General features: G+C 41.2%; 1 protein-coding gene across 3 annotated transcripts in view; it reads left to right on the top strand.

Moving 5' to 3' along the window:
* Window positions 1-1,938: 1,938 nt before the first annotated feature.
* Window positions 1,939-20,858, top strand: part of LOC311182693 (protocadherin beta-5-like) — a gene marked incomplete at both ends in the record, with an annotated part of 36,231 nt that continues 17,311 nt past the window's right edge. The window contains one exon of one of the 3 annotated variants that reach the window (XM_084251712.1): window positions 1,939-2,065. In XM_084251712.1, coding sequence (XP_084107838.1) covers window positions 1,939-2,065 — 127 coding nt within the window. Of the gene's footprint in view, window positions 2,338-10,333; window positions 10,379-20,858 lie in introns of those variants that run through there. The other 2 variants (XM_084251715.1, XM_084251716.1) reach the window with 2 other exon arrangements.

The raw sequence follows: 20,858 nt of genomic DNA on the forward strand, positions 1-20,858 counted from the left end.
TTAAATTTATTTATGCACACAAGAGCTGGGGTATAGGCCAGAGGTACAGGGGGATGGGGGGGTGAAGGGTGGGGTAGGGTGAGGGTGTGTGAGAGGATTCACCAGAGACAGAGTGGGGGGCAGAACATATGGATGGACTGGAATACACTGCTGAGGGGAGCAGTGGGCTAGACAGGAGAGGTCTGCTGTGCCATGTGAGTCACCTCCCTGGCGTGGGATCAAACTCATGCAGCAGTAACTGCAGATTTCTATGCAGTGCTGAAGCTTAACCTCCTGCGCAAGCAGGGAAGCCTTACAACTCATTTCTTTTCAGCAAAAAATATTTTTAAAACACAAAAGGACAGAAAAATTTAAAACTTAACAACAAATTGTAATACAGATACTTTGACATCTGATTTAACAAATATTCTCTAAAATGACATTTTAAAAGATATTTTGAGAAATCTCATCACTTACTTGGTATTTAATATAAAAATTGCTAACGTTGCTAGGTGTGATCATTGAATTGAAGTTGTTTTTTTTTTTAAAAAGATATATTTATTTTTATACAAGAACTGGCGTACAGGCCAGATGCATGGGAGGGTGAGAGGATACACTGGAGACAGAGCAGGAACAGAACAGGCAGACTGACACAAATACACTACTGAGGGGAGCAGCGGACATGACAGGAGAGGTCTGCTGCCCCATGTGGGATTCTCTCCGGCCGTCCAGGATCAAACCCGTGCTGCAGAAGCTGTGGACAGCTTCACAGTGCGGCGCTCAACCGCCTGCGCCACCAAGGAGGCCCAGTTTTGTTTTTTAAAAGCTTACTTATTAGAAAGGAAAATAAAAGCCTCTCTGGTAGCACAAGGGGGTTAAGACACAACCTTTGAAGCTGTCTGCAGCCTCTGCAGCACAAATTCGATCTCCGGTCTGCAAGGGAGCTACCCACATGGCACAGCAGACCTCTCCTGTATCACCTGCTGCTCCCCTCAGCAGTACATTTCAGACAGTCTGCCTGTTCCCTACTCTGTCTCTTGTGAATCCCCTCACCCCCTACACCTCTGGCCTGTACCCCAGTTCTTGTATGCATAAATAAATACATCTTAAAAATTAAATTAAAGAGGATAGAAATAAAACTTAAAAAAGAAATTTAAATAAAAATAGCACTACATTCAAAAGAATGTACTACTTTTGGAGGTTTTCATGTTGCTCAAATGCATCAGATTTCAGGAAAATGTGAGGTGGGAGCAATGCAAGAGAGAAATATGAGTAAAGAGACCATTTCAGCGTCCATGGGAGTGTTCTCATTTGAATGCAGTGTTTTTCCTGGATCTCTATACTTTTCCATTGGACTTGAGTTTAAAGATGGTAACCTAACCACCACCAAACTGCCTACATGCCCAACATCTGAATAAAACTGAGAACCTTCTAGCCAAAGCCTTCTTTCTGCTCATCCTAGGACTGAAGATGCTCCCCACAGTTTCTGTGCTGATTTTTTCCAGTTTAAAAAAAGACATTTGATTTTGTGAGGAAACTGGAATGGAAATTTGTCTATGATTTCTATGTCATCATGGATGCAATGAAAAGGTCTTTCGAAACGCAGATGAGACTTCCATACATTGACAGGCACTACTTGAAAATATTCCATTTAGATTGCCAGCTGCCTAAAAGGATTGGGATTTTCTTAATGTTTGGGAGAAAATGTTCGCTGAGAAAGGACGCGGGGTGGCGCTGCAGCCTTAGAATTCGAAGGAAGAAAATACCATCAGCCCGCGCTCCTCCAGCCAGAAGCTTTCTTAACGCAGGGAGCTGGAAGGGAGGCTTCCTAAGATGGTCGCTCCGGGTGTCAGGGCCCTAGGCAGCTCCACTTCACCCACAATCTTTGAGATACCGGGGGGACGCAGTCAGCGAAAAGCGAGCCCGAGCTGAGCCAGGTTTGCTGGGAGACCAGGCGCGATGGAGACCGGAGAAGGAAAGGAACTCTTTCTGAAACAAAGGCAAGTCTTGATATTCTTTGTTTTGCTGGGCGTAGCTCCGGCTGGTTCGGAGCCTAGACACTACTCAGTGGCCGAGGAAATGGAGAGTGGCTCCTTTGTGGCCAATTTGTCAAAAGACCTAGGGTTAGAGGTAGAGGAGCTAGCTGCGCGGGGGGCCCGGGTCATTAACAAAGGGAAAAAAATGCATTTACAGCTTGATAGGCACACCGGAGATTTGTTATTAAATGAGAAACTGGACCGAGAGGAGCTGTGCGGCCCTACGGAGCCCTGCATACTACCTTTCCAGGTGTTACTGGAAAATCCCTTGCAGTTTTTTCAGGCTGAGCTACAGATTAGGGACATAAATGACCATTCCCCGGTTTTCCTAGATCAAGAAATAATTTTGAAAATTTCAGAAAGTATCACTCCCGGAACTACTTTCTTAATAGAACGTGCCCAGGACTTGGATGTAGGAAGTAACACTCTCCAAAGTTACATAATCAGCCCCAATTCCCACTTTCATCTTAAATTACAAGACAGTCCTGACGGCATAATACCACAGTTGGTGCTGGACAAACCACTAGATCGGGAGGAACAGTCAGAGATCAGGTTAACCCTCACGGCGCTGGATGGCGGGACTCCACCTAGGTCTGGTGCCGCCCTGGTCCGCATTGAAGTCTTGGACAGCAATGATAATGCCCCACAGTTTGCAAAACTACTCTACGAAGTGCAGGTCCTAGAAAACAGTCCCATTGGATCCCAGGTTGCCATTGTCTCTGCCAGGGATTTAGACATCGGTGTCAATGGGGAAATATCTTATGCCTTTTCCCAAGCCTCTGAAGACATTCGCAAAACTTTTCGAATAAATGCAAAATCGGGAGAACTCCTTCTAACAAAGAACCTGGATTTTGAATCCATCCAGACTTACACATTCAATATTCAGGCAACAGATGGCGGGGGCCTTTCTGGAAGTTGTGCAGTCTTTGTGCAAGTGTTGGATTTGAATGACAACCCCCCGGAATTGACCGTGTCAACACTTAACAATGAGATCTCAGAAAACTTGCAAGAGACCATAATTGCTGTATTCAGTGTTTCAGATCCTGACTCCGGGGACAATGGAAGGATGGTCTGTTCCATCCAAGATGATCTTCCTTTCGTCCTTAAACCCTCTGTAGAGAATTTTTACACCCTAGTGACAAATACAGCGCTGGACAGAGAGCTAACATCGGAGTACAACATCACGATCACCGTCACGGACTTGGGGACCCCCAGGCTGAGCACCCAGCACCACATCACCGTGCTGGTGTCCGACGTGAACGACAACGCCCCCGCCTTCAGCCAGAGCGCCTACACGCTGCTGGTGCGCGAGAACAACAGCCCCGCGCTGCACATCGGCAGCGTGCGCGCCACCGACGCCGACGCGGGCTCCAACGCGCAGCTCACCTACTCGCTGCTGCCCGCCGGCCGCGCGCACCCGCCGCCCGCCGCGCTCGTGGCCGTCAACGCCGACACCGGCCAGCTGTTCGCGCTGCGCTCGCTCGACTACGAGGCGCTGCGCGCCTTCGACTTCCTGGTGGGCGCCACGGACCGCGGCTCGCCCGCGCTCAGCGGCCAGGCGCGGGTGCGCGTCGTGGTGCAGGACGCCAACGACAACGCGCCCTCCGTGCTCTACCCGCCGCCCAACGCCTCGGCGCCCTGCCCCGAGCTGGTGCCGCGCGCGGCCGACGCGGGCTACCTGGTCACCAAGGTGGTGGCGGTGGACGGCGACGCGGGCCAGAACGCCTGGCTGTCGTTCCAGCTGCTCAGGGCCACGGAGCCCGGGCTGTTCGGCGTGTGGGCGCACAACGGCGAGGTGCGCACCGCCAGGCCGCTGGGCGAGCGCGACGCGCCCAAGCACCGGCTGGTCGTGCTGGTCAAGGACAACGGCGAGCCGCCGCTGTCGGCCAGCGTCACGCTGCACGTGCTGCTGGTCGACGGCTTCTCGCAGCCCTACCTGCCGCCGCCCGACGCGCCGCCGCCCGCCGCGCAGGCCGACCGCCTCACCGCGTCCCTGGTGGTGGCGCTGGCCGCCGTGTCGTCGCTCTTCCTCCTGTGCGCGCTCGCCTTCGCGGCCGCGCGCCTGTGCGGGAGGCGCGGGGCCGGCGCGCGCGCGGGCTCGCTGGGGCCCGACGGCCCCTTCCCGGGCCGCCTGGTGGACGTGGGCGGCGCCGGGACGCTGTCCCACAGCTACCAGTATGAGGTGTGCCTGACGGGGGGCTCAGGGACCAACGAGTTCAAGTTCCTCAAGCCCATTCTCCCCAACTTCCTTGCTCAGGGTGAGGAGAATGTTAATGAAGCAAACCCGTTTCAGGGGTAGGTTTGAAGTCAATCAATGATAAATATTAAAGGATCGATTGAATTTACACTAGATAAATTTATCTTTTAATGATGGTTTCAATTAAGTATATTTAAGGGAATGCTTATTAAAATCTATATCCAATTCAATATAGAGTATCAATCCACCAGTCTTAAAACTTTGTTGAAAGTAGTCAGGTACTTTTTAAAATAACACTCCTAATGTAGCTTTGTGTGGGGTTAGTAAAGTTGGTGGATAGATAAGAATGTGTATGATTTAAGATGTACCATGTTTTTAAGGGTATACTGCTCAAATGAAAGTAATACACCTAATTCAGAATGACATTCAAAATTATTTCAATATTGGGTCTCCCTGGTGGTACAGGGGTTAAAGTCTCAGAATTTTCAACCTCTGGCCAGCCACTATGGCAAAAGTTTGATCCCCATCCCTGGAGCTGACCCACTTGGCTCAGCAGTCCTCTCCTGTTTCACCAGCTGCTCCCCTCAGCAGTGTATTTCAGTAGATTCACCTGTTTTGCTCCCCACTCTGTGTCTGGTGAATCTGCTCCACCCCTTTCCTCCCCACCTCTGACCCCAGTTCTTGTGCACATAAAGAAATAAGAATAAGTCTAAAAAAACAACAACAACATTTCAGGGCCTCTGTGGTGGCGCAGGCGGTTGAACGCAGCTTTGTGAAGCTGTCTGCAGCCTCCGCAGCACTAGTTCCATCCCGGCCTGCCGTGGAGCAACCCACATGGCGCCGTGGAGCAACCCACATGGCCCAGCAGACCTCTCCTGTCTCACCCGCTGCTCCCCTCAGCAGTGTATTTCCGTCCTTCTGCCTGTTCTGTTCCCCGCTCTGTCTCTGGTGAATCCTCTCACCCTCCCACACATCTGGCCTGTACCTCAGCTCTTGTATAAATTAAAAAAAAAATAAACATTTCAGTTATTGTCTATTCTTACATTGCCCAAAAATGGACAAAAATACAAGATAGCTGGGCTATCTTGCCTCTACCTTACCAGGGAGGAATTATAAAACTGTCACTTACTTTCCAGAGTACTCCTTGGCCTAAAATGTATTGTGAGGATTGAGGGGGGAAAAAATCAAATCTAAGCATTTTAAACAACCCATTATGGTTTTCCATTTGGCAAAAAACAGTTTTGCAAGGCTTCTGGAAAAAGGCAATTTGGTTTGTAAATTGTGAGATGTAAATTTTCTCAAGCTGATGGGCATTTTTTGAAATGCATGTATATTTGATCTCATGAATATGCATGTATATATGATCTCTAAATGCTGTATGGTAAAAATAATGTCCCATTAAATCCCACTTTTTTTGCAAAATATTCTTGACATTTATATAGTGATGTCAGGGAAATGTTTTCTCTATTTCCTGTTTTGGTTCCTTCTTTAGATTTCAACCTGACATGAATCAGGATGATACATAGTCCTTCTGGGATAAGTACTGTCCATCCACATCAGCATTCGGCCTCCTGTAGGAGAGACCAATGTCATTTGTGAAAGAATAAACTAGCCAAAAGTAAAAAAGAAAAGTGGAATACAACCAAAACATCAACATTTATGACAAACGTAATAGTTCCCAATTAGCAAAGCTGATTAGGAAAAAATAAAATTTCTCCTTAAAGAAATTATCTCATACAGATATAACTTTCCAGAAAATGACTCCTTGTAAATTTGCATTTCAATGAGTGTGAAATATAGGTTTCATTTGGAAGGTTAGCTGATACTAAATTTTAGTGTGCTTTCACCATTGCTTGCTTTACAATTTTTTTCATTCAAACGGCCATTTGATGTACTAAAACTTATCTCTCTCTATGGAAAAAATACAAAAGTAACTCTTTTATAAGAATTTAAATAAAATCTACAAACCACCGATATTATTTAGCTATTGCTAATAGGTTAATATTTTGAAATAATATATCATTTGAACATTTAAGGAACTAAAAATGTTCATTAAAATCTAATACCTACTTTACCAATTTATCTCTTGCTCTCAACAATTAATGTTAATTCACCCTCTACTTACCACCTTCAATTTATGCCCAAACAGCTCTCTGGCCATCATAAGTTTTCAAAACATTTTCTCACTTAAAAAAAAATGAGACAGAGTTCAAAACTTTAAAGTATGTACTTAGATTTCGAACTTTAAGATTACTTCTATTCAAATTTCTTTAAAATAATGTTTATCTTTCTTTCAATGATATTTAAAGTTCTTGCCCATATTTTATCTGGGAGGAAACTGCTATTTAATTTCCAGAATACTCCTCTTAGCTATTCTAGCTCTCTTTGAATATTCAAATATCATGCTTTAGGTCTAGCAACCAATTTTTCAAATTATTGTATGACTCCTGAAGAATAAGGCATATTTTCTCCCTTACAAGTACTCACCAACCCCGACCCTGTTTAGCTTGCAATATCACAGGAGATCAGGCACATTCACAGTGGGATGGGAGGAGACATAGAATGCATCTTTTCTTACTGCCATGGAATGGTTTATCAGGTGATCATTCTATATATCAATAACTCCACTTCCATGCAGATATAACAGGCTTTTTTTCCAATAAACTTGGCATTGGGGGAGTATTTTATGATATAATGTTAAACTACCCTTTTAGTTCACCTATTTGATTTTAACTTTATACCCTAATAACATCTCTAAAGATCTAGACATGGGCCTCCCCTGGTGGTGCAGTGGTTGAGCACTGAGCTGCGAAGCTGCCCGCAGCCTCTGCAGCACCGGTTAGATCCCTGGCTGCTGGCGAGGGTCCCCATGGGGCGCAGACCTCTCCTGCTGCCCGCTGCTCCCCTCAGCAGTGTACTTTGGTCCTTCTGTCTGTTCTACTCCCCACTCTTGCTCTGGTGAATTCTCTTACCCTCTCATGCTTCTGACTGTACCCAGTGCTTGTATAAATAAATAAATAAATCTTTAAAAAAAATAAAGATCTAGACATAGATTTCTTTCTCCAATATTTAAAGCTTTAGAAACTTAATTATGTATGTCATTCTTACATTTTTATCTAATTACCTAATTAATTTTACTGAACCAACAAAACACAGTTTCCTTTCAATTGCTAAGTTTTGTAGCACCTCTCTTTGCTGGTAGCTATTTCTAATAGGAAACAAACCACTTTTAAGTTTCTTGTATTAATTGAAAACTTCAATACATTTTACCTATAATACTTATGTACCCAAGTCAAGGCTGAAAGTTGGATCTAAATTATTATAAAAAATCTGGGCCTCTCTGGTGACACAAGGGATTAAGCACCACACTATGAAACAATCCAAAGCCTCTGCAGCACCAGTTTGAGCCCCAGCTGGCCAGGGAGAAACCCACATGGCACAGCAGACCTCTCCTGACTCGCCCGCTGCTCCCCTCAGCAGCGTACTTCGGTCAATCTGCTTGAGCTGTTCCCCACTCTGTCTCTGGTGAATCCTCTCACCCCCCCCACACCTCTGGCCTGTACCCCAGCTCTTGTATGCATAAATAAATAAATCTCAAAAAAATTATTTAAAAAATCATTTACTTTCCCAATTCCAGTTATATAGATAAGAGAATGGATTCTGGCATAATACTTTAACAGTTTGAATAGTAAGCTCTGCTGTGATGTGTGACAATGGGCAGTTTTGCCTCATAAAATGCACTACTAAGAGTGCCTACCTCATTAGAATTGTTTGGGGGATGAGTTAATATATGTAAAATGGCATGTAGAAGCATGTATATGTTAATATTATATCTCATTAGCTTTAGGTTGACAAAAGAAACTGAAAATGAGTGGTTCACAATATTATTTCTATGTCAAAATACAGGATAAGTAGACAAAATATAGTTTTCATTCTATTTTGATCTCTACCTTGAAACAAAATAGAAGTTGGTAGCTATAGTATGACCAATTTGCTCTTCATTTTGTCCAAGATATTTGCTTTCTACTTGCATCCAAAATAATATGCTTTCATTTTAGTATGTTTTTATTATTTTTATTTCATTTAACATTGATGATATATATTGTACCTCATCTGATTTGCCTTAAATATGAAACAAGTTATAAAGTACATTAGTATTATTGCCATTGCTACAACTTTTATAGGAATTCATAGAACTGGAATAAAACTATCTTAATTGAACAGTGCTTAACATGCGTTATACCCTCACTTTTCTGAATTCTATATTCAGCTTCAGCTATTTGTACAACTAAATGTATGATCTGATAATTATCTTATGTAGGTAGAAATAATCATCAGGGAGGATTACTTATCCAATTGTTATTTGTTGTATGACTAGTATAACCAGGCTTGTTTCAAACACAATTTTTCCTAATACTTCCTATCACTATCTGAATCTAAGATTATCGATATGTTCTTAAAATAATTCATTCAATATGAATTATGGATCATAGTTTATTAAGTTAATTAAGTAATTAGGTTAAATTATGAGATATTTAAGGACAGGAATGCCCATATGTGCCAGGATTAGTAGTATTCCACTTAATATACTAATTGTAACTAATAATAAACTGGTTAGTTAACTGTCTCAATTGACTTATTGTAGCATGGCAATCACAATAACTGCTTATTACGCAGGAATCCATTTTATAAACAAGCCTCTCTTTTTTACCAATATGAGTAGACAAGGCCGGAGATACCCTCTGTACACAGACTTAAATGCTTTAAGTCAGGTTTTCTTGTTTTCCCCTTAACAGTTGGTCAAAGAATATAATGTCTGGGATACAAAGATAAATATAAGAAGCAAGCTCATCACAAAATATAAATATGTATCTAGCTAAACAAGCTTAAGCTTAAAACCTTTATCTTAGCAAATCTGTATGATTTTACTCACTTGATTTTGTCTTGATATTATCCTGTTAATTAGTCAAGTAGAATAATCAAGTCCTATCACCCTCTGACAGTCCCTTTCCTTATCTGCAAAACCTATTTCATTTTTTCTCCAGGTCTATTAATCTGATTCGATAATACTATGTGACTTCCTTCTAAATGTAATATAAGCTAGTATTTGTAAAGGACCCATAGCACAGCAATATGCCTCTTCATTCAACTATATTATTATTTTCACCCCCAACATAGGAAAATAGAACCTTTTTATTTGAAAAATAGTCTTCCTGAGACAGTGGTACAGAACACCTTAAAAAACCTTTGCATCATCATAAATTCCTCACACATTTGGAAATAAATATATATGATTATTAGGAATTGAAATTGTATGTGTTTCTCTCTCCTGGTTAGATTATGCAAGGGAGAAATAAAGTCCTTTAAAGTTCCATTGACTAGGATATAGGGAGACCAAGATATTTTCTTTGTGCTCATAATTATTCTAGCTTTTACAATGTAATGGAATAACCTTATGAATAACAGTTTTATTGCATAACAAAGTTTGTGAAAGTTCCATACACTTTCAAGTGGCTCATATTTTGACAATTTGCGAGGTACGATTTGACTTGAGAATATTAGCTTCTCAAGCAGGACGCAGGGTGGCGCTGCGGGTTAAGATTGGGAATAAAAGCCCTAAAAAGCTCACGTATTCCTTCGTCACAATACGGAATTAAAAATACACGGAAGAAGCCGTTGCCAGCTGTACTGGGTTACCAACGACTTTGTGCAGCGATATACTAAGCGAATTTACGATTAAAAGCAACTTTGAACGGATAGAAAACCAGAAATATCTCTAGCCTTTGTTGTGGTTGCTGAAGGGACTGGATGTAAGCACCTCGGCTCCAACATGGAGGCACCAGAGAAAATTCAACCAAACAGGCAAGTGATCTTCCTTTTTATGGTGGTGTTCTTGTCTCAAGCTGACCCAGAGCCTATTTGCTATTCTGTGCTGGAAGAAACAGAGACCGGCTCCTTTGTAGCTCATTTAACCAAGGAGCTGGGCTTGGGAGTTGGGGAGCTGGCTGCCAGGTCAGCCAGGCTGGTGTCTGACAATGACAAGCTTGGCTTGCAGCTGGATCGTCAGACTGGAGATTTACTTCTGAGGGAGAAACTAGACCGGGAAGAGCTATGTGGTCCCACTGAACCTTGTATAATGCATTTCCAAGTGTTCCTGGAAACACCCGTGCAATTTTTTGAAGGAGAATTATCAATCCAGGACATAAATGACCACTCCCCAGTATTCCCGACAAAGGAAATGCTCTTGAAAATACCAGAAAACAGCCCTCCTGGGAATCTGTTTCCACTGACATTAGCTCAGGATCTGGATGTGGGCAGCAATGGTCTTCAAAAATATACTATCAGTCCCAATTCTCATTTTCATGTTCTCACTCAAAATCAGAGCAAGGGCAAGAAATACCCAGCCTTGGTGCAGGACAAAGAGCTGGATAGAGAGGAGCAGGCTGAGTTTAGTTTAACTCTCATGGCTGTGGATGGCGGGTCTCCACCCAGGTCTGGCACCATCACTGTGCAAATTCAGGTCATGGATGTCAATGACAATTCCCCTGAATTTTTGCACACCCCATATGAGGTGCAGGTCTTGGAAAACAGCCCCCTAGGCTCTCCAATACTTACTGTTTTAGCTAGGGATATAGATACCGGAAACTTCGGAAGTGTTTCTTATGGTTTGTTTCAAGCATCAGATGAAATTAAACAAACTTTCTCCATAAATGAAGTTACAGGAGAAATCACACTGACAAAGAAATTGGATTTTGAACAAATTAAAACTTACCATGTGCAAATTGAGGCTACAGATGGAGGAGGCCTTTCTGGAAAAGGCACTGTAGTCATAGAGGTGGTGGATGTAAATGACAACACCCCTGAACTGATCATATCTTCACTCACTGACTCCATCCCAGAAAATGCTCCTGAGATGGTAGTCGCCATCTTCCGAATTAGAGACAGGGACTCTGGAGACAATGGAAAGATGACCTGCTCCATTCCAGATAACCTGCCATTCATTCTAAAACCAACTTTCAAGAATTTCTACACCCTGGAAACAGAGAGACCGCTGGACAGAGAAAGGCAGGCCGAGTACAACATCACGATCACCGTCACGGACTTGGGGACCCCCAGGCTGAGCACCCAGCACCACATCACCGTGCTGGTGTCCGACGTGAACGACAACGCCCCCGCCTTCAGCCAGAGCGCCTACACGCTGCTGGTGCGCGAGAACAACAGCCCCGCGCTGCACATCGGCAGCGTGCGCGCCACCGACGCCGACGCGGGCTCCAACGCGCAGCTCACCTACTCGCTGCTGCCCGCCGGCCGCGCGCACCCGCCGCCCGCCGCGCTCGTGGCCGTCAACGCCGACACCGGCCAGCTGTTCGCGCTGCGCTCGCTCGACTACGAGGCGCTGCGCGCCTTCGACTTCCTGGTGGGCGCCACGGACCGCGGCTCGCCCGCGCTCAGCGGCCAGGCGCGGGTGCGCGTCGTGGTGCAGGACGCCAACGACAACGCGCCCTCCGTGCTCTACCCGCCGCCCAACGCCTCGGCGCCCTGCCCCGAGCTGGTGCCGCGCGCGGCCGACGCGGGCTACCTGGTCACCAAGGTGGTGGCGGTGGACGGCGACGCGGGCCAGAACGCCTGGCTGTCGTTCCAGCTGCTCAGGGCCACGGAGCCCGGGCTGTTCGGCGTGTGGGCGCACAACGGCGAGGTGCGCACCGCCAGGCCGCTGGGCGAGCGCGACGCGCCCAAGCACCGGCTGGTCGTGCTGGTCAAGGACAACGGCGAGCCGCCGCTGTCGGCCAGCGTCACGCTGCACGTGCTGCTGGTCGACGGCTTCTCGCAGCCCTACCTGCCGCCGCCCGACGCGCCGCCGCCCGCCGCGCAGGCCGACCGCCTCACCGCGTCCCTGGTGGTGGCGCTGGCCGCCGTGTCGTCGCTCTTCCTCCTGTGCGCGCTCGCCTTCGCGGCCGCGCGCCTGTGCGGGAGGCGCGGGGCCGGCGCGCGCGCGGGCTCGCTGGGGCCCGACGGCCCCTTCCCGGGCCGCCTGGTGGACGTGGGCGGCGCCGGGACGCTGTCCCACAGCTACCAGTATGAGGTGTGCCTGACGGGGGAACCCAGGACTGGTGAGTTCAAATTCCTGAAGCCAATATTCCCCAACCTTTTGGATACTGAGAGTGAAAATAAGGAAAACCCCAACTGCAGGAATAGTTTTGTATTCACTTAAATTCTGTATTTTTGCCAAGTGACCTTCTTAATTTTGGTAAACTCCTTTGCATTGTCTTTCTTTTAAGAAATTGTACTGTTGTGAATGTATGTCTACTGTAAACCCATACATGTCTCTAATCACACTAACTTTCTTCCTTTTTAATATGTATTACACTTAGCATTTTTTTAGTTGTACAGGATATTGAGTATTTTCTTCTTATTTGACTTTTTCTTGGTTAGTAACCATTCCATAACTACAATTTACCCAAGTAGTATAAGAAGGAATTTTAAAACCAACTTCTTGATTAGTTATTGTATCTTTAGAAGTATTTTAAAGCTTTTATGTAATCTGCATTGCTGTATATTGTGGTGCTTGTCTTTACCAGATAGCTTCATCTCTGCAAGGCCAGAGTGATTCTTATAGCCATCTAGGATTTCTTGTTGACTTCCCGTCCAGGCTTTGCCCCTGAACATATTTGTTTCTCCCAAATTATACATAAACATGCTTATGTACATATTGATACAATATTGTGATCTCCCACGGTGAGTGTCATTTATGCTAGAGATTGTATTATTTACTTGGCTATTATATACCCAGAATAGAGTAAGTGCTTCATTAATAATAAAATTAAAATTTTACATTATTCTCATTTATAAATAATGATGAAAAAAGTCTTTATTTAATTTCATATTTAATAAAACCAGGTCATTGTTTGGTAATAATCCTTTTAAAAATCTCAGAACTTTAAACCTTTATGAAGGTTTAAAGACTCTGGAGAGTATCATATACTCCCTTGTCCTTCCTTCTTCCCTAGAAATATAAGTTCAAGTGTAGTTTAATGTACATATTTCTCTTGCTCTTCCTGTAGCCTCCCTCATCTTTCAAAGGCAATCAGAGAAAATCTTATGAATTTTGGTTATCCTATCAAGTTTGATTTTCATATCAAGTTTTCACTCAAAATTATTTTGTAAACATGGACAGCCATTATCAATAAATAACTTAGTTTTGATGTCAAAGTTATCTTTTGTTTTGTTCTTTGATGTAGCTTTCAGGTATTCTGTGTAAACTTAATTTTTCAACTATACTGGTTTCATTTATAAGAAATAAGCATTATTTTATCTTTTAGAACAGTAAGAATAGAAACTAAATAAGATAAGAAATGAACTTATCTAAACTATTATTGTTTTATGCTGTATTCAATAAGTCAATTACATTGATTTTGAGAGTTCAAACTAAATTTATATGGATATGTTATCAGTCCACTTAGTTGAACTTTTAGCACAAATGAGCAATTGAAAATATTGCTTTATAATCTAAATATTTTTATATTTTAAGTGTCATTCTACTGAAATTTAAATATTGGCCTCCCTGAAGTACTTTCTCCCCTATGAATACAATGAAATTTTAAAAAGCAACATTAGTGACTGTTTAAGTTATTTTGGAAACAAAGTTTTGGCCTTCATCCAATCCAAAAATTTAAATGAGAAAGTGATAACATTAGAACAATGAAGACTCATTCTTCAGCCAAAATAAAGGGAGCAGAATTAAAAACAAATATACAATGGGCCTCCCTGGTGGTGCAGCGGTTGAGCGCTGGGTTGCGAAGCTGCATGCAGCTTCTACAGCATCGGTTCGATCCCTGGCTGCCGGGCGAGGGTCCCACATGGCGCGCAGACCTCTCCTGCCGCCCGCTGCTCCCCTCAGCAGTGTATTTCGTCAGTCTGCCTGCTCTGGTCTCCCCTCTGGCTCTGGTGAATTCTCTCACCCTCCTGCACTTCTGACTCTACCCAGTGCTTGTATAAATAAATAAAAATAAATCTTTAAAAAAAAAACCAAATATACAAGACATAAATATGGTAGTTAACTTTAATGACTTCTCCATTTATTATTCATTACTTTGCTTTTCTGTGTAGGGGCAAGATATTTGACTAAATTTTTCACAAATTTATTTGAGCATTATGAAAATTCAACTATATTTTTTTGTTTATGCAAGGAAAGTCTAATTTGTATAACTACCCAAATGAGACCAGTTGAATAATTACCCACAACCCATTTTTGTTAATACGTGTGTATAAACTGAGGAATCCCTTTGTGCATTACTTTATGAATTGCTATATGTAGACATAAAGCATGCAGTGTTCCTTACCAGTTAGTCAGCACCAGACTTTTGTGTAAAATAGACCAACATCTTGAAATGCAATGAAATTAGAAATTATTAGTAAACATGATTCAAACAACTTTCACAAAATGTATCCTTCATGAAAAATAGTTCAATTCTATTGTTACAAACCAAAAATAGAGAACAGAGACCAAAATCTTAAAAATAAAGATGCAGTTCTATCATATATTTCCCAAATGCTTGTATTATATATGCATATTTTATAGTTTCTTTTTGGGCATTTTTAGGAACAGAATATAATGTGTTTAACACATGCTTTCTGGGGGACAGAAATTCTACTGAAGGCAGTGTAACCCACATGTGCACTTTAAGAACCCCTCCTTTTACTACCAAAAGTTACAAAATGGAGATTTTATAAAGTCTGAGGTTAAAAGTTACACACATATTTGATGAATTTTGCTTCTAGGTTACATAGATTATCTAACTATAAAAAATGATTAATATTTATCTATTTGAACCAACAGATAGCAGATGGTATAATAAGAACTGAAGGAACTAAGATGCCTAAAAAGGACTGACTGACTGACTCCTACAGTCAGTTTTCTCTGAGGAAATTTGCTAAGATGGAGAACAGACAAAATACTCCTGCCAGGAACAGTAACTTCAGAAGACATTGACAGATCAGAGTATTCAGGCTTAGGGTCAGTTCTCAGGATACTCATCAGTGCCTCCCTGGGGCATTCAGGGAAGGAGACTAAAAACATAAGTGGAAAATTTCTGGAAAACACAGTGAAGTTTTAATAGTCTGGCTGTACATAGATTAGTGTTTGGGACCCACTGCGGGAAGGGACTATGAAACATACAGTAAGTTGTTTTTTTTTTTTTTTAATAGATTTATTTATTTATTTATACAAGCACTGGGTACAGTCAGAGAAGTGAGGAAGGGTGAGAGAATTCACCCGAGCCAGAGGGGAGAGCAGAACAGGCAGACTGATGAAGTACACTGCTGAGGGAAGCAGCAGGTGGCAGGAGAGGTCTGCGCACCATGTGGGACCCTCACCCTGGTGGCCAGGGATCAAACCGGTGCTGCAGAGGCTGCGGGCAGCTTTGCAACCCAGCGCTCAACCGCTGCACCACCGGGGAGGCCCTATACAGTAAGTTTTTAATTGAAAATTCTGGAGGAAAAAGTGCCTATCAGGGCTGCAAAGAACCTTGACTAAGAACAGAACCTGTTTGAATTAAGGCAATTTGATTAGGCCTGACTCTCAGGCTACAAAAGAGGAAGGATAGTATCAGTTGAATCATGGACCGAGTTTTACATATTCAGCATTCAGTAAAAATTATTAGGCACACACACACACACACACACACACACAACTAGCTATGAATAAGACCTATAGAACAAACAGACAATACAAATGACCAATAGATGAAACAGATAATTAGAATCAACTGACAATGATGTTAAAATAAGTATGACTAATAAGCTTAAAATAAGGAGTAGAGAAACTAAACTTTAAAAATAGGGAATTTCATCAGATAATTGAACTTTACAAATGGATATCCTCAAACTGAAAAAGATAATTTCTGAAATTAAAAAGCATGTATATGATAATGACATAGTGGGCATGAAGGGATGTAGGAAAAGTGAATGCAAGATAAGTCCATATAAAATATCCATTAGACTCACAGAGAAACGAATAATGAAGAATATAGAAAGAATATTCATGCTCACTTCGGAAGCACAGAACAATACAGAGAATATTAACATGAAACTGAGAGAACCTAAATGAGAAACAGACAAATCCACAGTCATAACAGAGAACTTAAATCAATCCTGTAGAAACCTAATAAAAAAAAAGGACACGTACACTAAGAATATCAAAGATCTGAACAACACAGTAATTCTATTTTAATACATTTATATAACAAACAGGAGAATATACATCTCTTTATGTGCATATTATCAAATTATGGGTCCAAGGCAAGCCACAATTTTTTTTTAAAGAATTGAAATGACTTAGAGAGTATGGTCTTTATTCACAGCAGAATTAAGACAGAAATAAAATTGTAACAAGAAATCCCCAAAAGTTCTCAAACTAAATAATATAATCCTTGGCTCAAAGAGGAAATCAAAGCAGAAATATCCATATATATATATTTTAAAGATTTATTTTTATTTATTTATTTATTTATACAAGCACTGGGTGCAGTCAGAAGCATGGGTGGGTGAGAGATTTCTCCAGAGCCAGAGCAGGGAGCAGAGCAGGCAGAAGGACAGAAGTGTGCTGGGGAGCAGTGGGTAGCAGGAGAGGTCTGCTTGCCATGTGGGACCCTCCTCCGGTGGCCAGGGAGCAGCTGGGGATCGAACCGGCGCTGCAGAAGCTGGCAGCTTCGCAACCCAGCACTCAACCGCTGCGCCACCGGGGAGGCCCATGTGTATATATTTTTAAACTAGGTAAAATTAAGATTTTATATCTCAAAACAGGGCTTAGAGATTTTCAAGCTTAAAATGCACATGTTAGAAAAGAAAGACTGAAAATCAGTAATCTAAGTTTTCATCTAAAGAAACTAAAAAAGAACAAGTCAAATGAAAATAAGGAAGAAAGTAACAAACAGTATATATATACATATATAAAATAGAAGATGAAAGTATAACAGAGAAAATCCATAAAGCTGAAAATTAGCTCTTTGTAATGATTAATAAAACAAATCTCTGAGTCAGACCAATCAAGACTAAAAGACACTTCAATATTAGGAATGAAAAAGGGACATCGCTACCAACCTTACAGACATTAAAAATATAAAAGGGATATTATGAACAGCTTTATGACAAATTTCACAATTTATGTAAAATGAAGAACATTTAGAACATTTATTAAAACCATAATTTATCAAAAGGGAAATGAGAATAGAAAACCTGATTAGTCATTTCTAGTAAGTAAATTAGTTATTAAAAATCTAGCTACTCCAATTCACACTGGTTAACACTTTGAAATAATTTTGAAAAATTAGCACCAGTTTTTATGCACTCTTTGAGAGAACAGAACAAATAGGAACTATTTCTCAGTTTGTGTGCTCGCTATTTCTCATTTGTGTGCTAGCCTAATTTGAATGGGTTATGACATCCACCCTTGAATAAGACATTATGAGAAAGAAAAATGACAGGCCAATCTCTTTTATAAAAAGTTGGAAAATTTTCAAACAAAATAGCAACAAGTTCAGAAATATATAAGTATCTAGAGCTACACCACCCTGAACATGCCTGATCTTGGAAGCTAAGCAGGGTGGGGTCTGGTTTTCTTTGATAGGAGAAACATATAAAATAGGAATAATAAAATGGGGTTGTTTCAGGAACACAATTGCAACTTAATATTTAAAAACCAACCAAGGCCTCCCTGGTGGCGCAAGGGGCTAAGACGCAACCTATGACGCTATCCATAACCACTGCAGCATGAGTTTGATCACCGCTCAGGGAGCTACCCACATGGCACAGCATACCTTCTCCTGACTCGCCCACTGCTCCCCTCAGCAGTGCATTCAGTCAGTCTGCTTTTTATGTTCCTCCACTCTGTCTCTGGTGAAGCCTCTCACCCCCCACACCTCTGGCCTGTACCCCAGTTCTTGCATGCATAAATAAATAAATCTTCAAAAAATTAAAAAAAATAGGGCCTTCCCAGTGGCACAGTGGTTGAGCACTGGGTTGTGAAGCTGCTCGCAGTCTCTGCAGCACCAGTTCGATCCCCGACTGCTCCCCGGCCACCGGATGAGGGTCCCACATGGCGCGCAGACCTCTCCTGCCGTGCCCGCTACTCCCCTCAGCAGTGTACTTCAGTCCTTCTGCCTGCTCTGCTCCCCACTCTGGCTCTGGTGAATTCTCTCACCCTCCCGCGCTTCTGACTATACCCAGTGCCTGTATAAATAATAAATAAATAAATCTTTAAAAAAAACTTAAAAAATAAAAATCATGTAATTCATCACAATAACAACTAAAGGAGAAAAATGTAATTATCTCAAAAGATACAGATAAAGGTCAGTTGATAAAATTCAGCATGCATTATGGTAAAACAGCAAACTGAAAATAGAAGGGCAGTTCACATTGCATTTTAAAATCTATGGTAAACATCACCTTGATGTTAGATTACTGAAAACTCTCATGGATCAGGAATGAAATAAGAATGCCTGCTTGTACTATTTTACTATAGATGCTAAAGAGTGAAAGAAGGCAAAAAATAATAATAATAAAAGGCACAATGACTGGCTATGAAGAAATAAGAATGTCTTTTTTAAAGGATGAGATGATTTGTAAACAAACACATAATTAAGAATCTGTTAGAATGAGTAAATGAAGTTAGCAATGCCACTGAATATAATAAGGTCAACATACAATATAAATTGTATTTTTGTATAGCAAAAATGAACGTTAAAATGTTGAATCTCATTTGTAATAGTTTCAAAAATAACAGGTATCTAGAAACACCAGAATATGCTTAAGACTTCTACATTGAAAAGTATAAAGTATTATTGGGAAAAGTTGTATATATCTAAATAAATAGAGATTATATAATGTTCAATATTTTAGAGACTCAATGTTGGGGAAATGTCAGTTCTCACCAGTCAATAGATACAGTGAAATCATAAACAAAATTTCATCAGATTTCTTCGTGAAAATTGTCAAACTGAACCTAAAATTTATATGGAGATAAAAAAGGACAACAATCAACACAATCTTGAAGAAAAAGAACAAAACTGAAGGACTTACCTATCAGATAATAAAACCTATTATAAAGCTTTAGTAATAAAGTCAATATGGTTTTGCAGGATAAATAAAGAGAAAATGGAAAAATGTCTTGAACAGAACTTTGGTCAGTAGACTTATGCCAAAATGACACTTCAGAAGCAATGCAGAATGGGTCACCTTTTCATAGATGGTGTAGTCGTTTAGAGAGATTTATGTGAAAAAAATGTCATTTTTTGACCTGAACTTAATTCATATGAAAAAATTAATTCAGAAAGATTATATCACTAAGTGTGAAAAGTAAAATAAATTTTCAAAATATACCAACACAAGAATATTTTCATGACCATGGGGGTATGCAAAGATTTAAACAGGGCACAAATAGTCCTATCCATGAGTGAAAATATTGAAAAATTAGGCTAAATTAAGGTCAAGTTTTGTTCACCAAAGACACTACATGACATTTCAGGTGCAAGCCATAGAGTGGGAGAAGATATTTGCAATTGAAAAAGGAGACATATTTAGAACGTATAAGGAACTTCAAAAGGCCAATAAGAAAAGAGATAATGTCCTAAGTAGAGAAACAGACAAAAATACTTGATAGGCACTTCAAAAGAATGTATCCCAGTGACCAATAAACATGTGAAAATGTGCTCAATTTAATTAATCATGGAAATACCAATTAAAGTTATCTAATACAATATCACCATACACTCACCAAAGTAGTTTAAATTAAAAGATAGTATCAAATGTTGACAAAGCTATGGAGCAACTGGAACTCTCATTCTTGCTGGTTTTGATAAATCACACTTGAAAACTGTTTTAGCAATATCTACTAAAGCTAAAATTATGTGTACATCTTAATACACAACAATGTAACTCCTAGGAATATATTCAACATGAATGAATAGACAACATAAGACAAGTACAAGAATGTGGGTAGCAGCATCACTCAAAATATCCCCAGATGGAAAACCCCAATCAATGTCCATCAATTGGAGAATGGATAAACAAATTGTGGTATCATGTAACAGAATAATAAAAAGCAGTGAGAATAAGTTAGTAGGTTTTACAACTGCATGTAACAAATGTAATGTTAAGTGAAAGAAACATTACATTTTCTGATTGATATTTCAAAATGAAGTGATTTTTTTTATAGCTTGTAAACCACATACTTCTTGATATAATTAAGTAAATCCACAACAGAAAGTTTCTTCCTGTACTCAAAACATACTTTCATGAGGAAAACTAACACAGCATTTTAGTTTGTTCTAAAAGTATTTTTCAACTGAAAGTTAACTCAGCAAATATTTATTTAGAACTTCCAATAAATAAGAATTGGAATTATAGTTGGGATAATTTCTGTGACTTAAAAGGTTAACAGAATTCATGTTTGGAATTAAATGGTAAATATTATATGCAATAGTAAATGTGGACGCCTGGTGGCGCTGCAGGCTAAGCGTATGAATGAAGGCACAGTGGATACCCCGGTCGCCATTAAGCTGGGAATCAAAACTCTGAATGCTTCCCAAAAGAAGGAAGTGTTTTTAGGTAAGATCTAGGGGAAAAAAATCTTCAGAGGGCATCGTTCTAGG

The sequence above is a fragment of the Talpa europaea genome (genome assembly GCF_964194135.1).
Source record: "Talpa europaea genome assembly, chromosome: 13".
NCBI classification, from domain to species: Eukaryota; Metazoa; Chordata; class Mammalia; order Eulipotyphla; family Talpidae; genus Talpa; species Talpa europaea.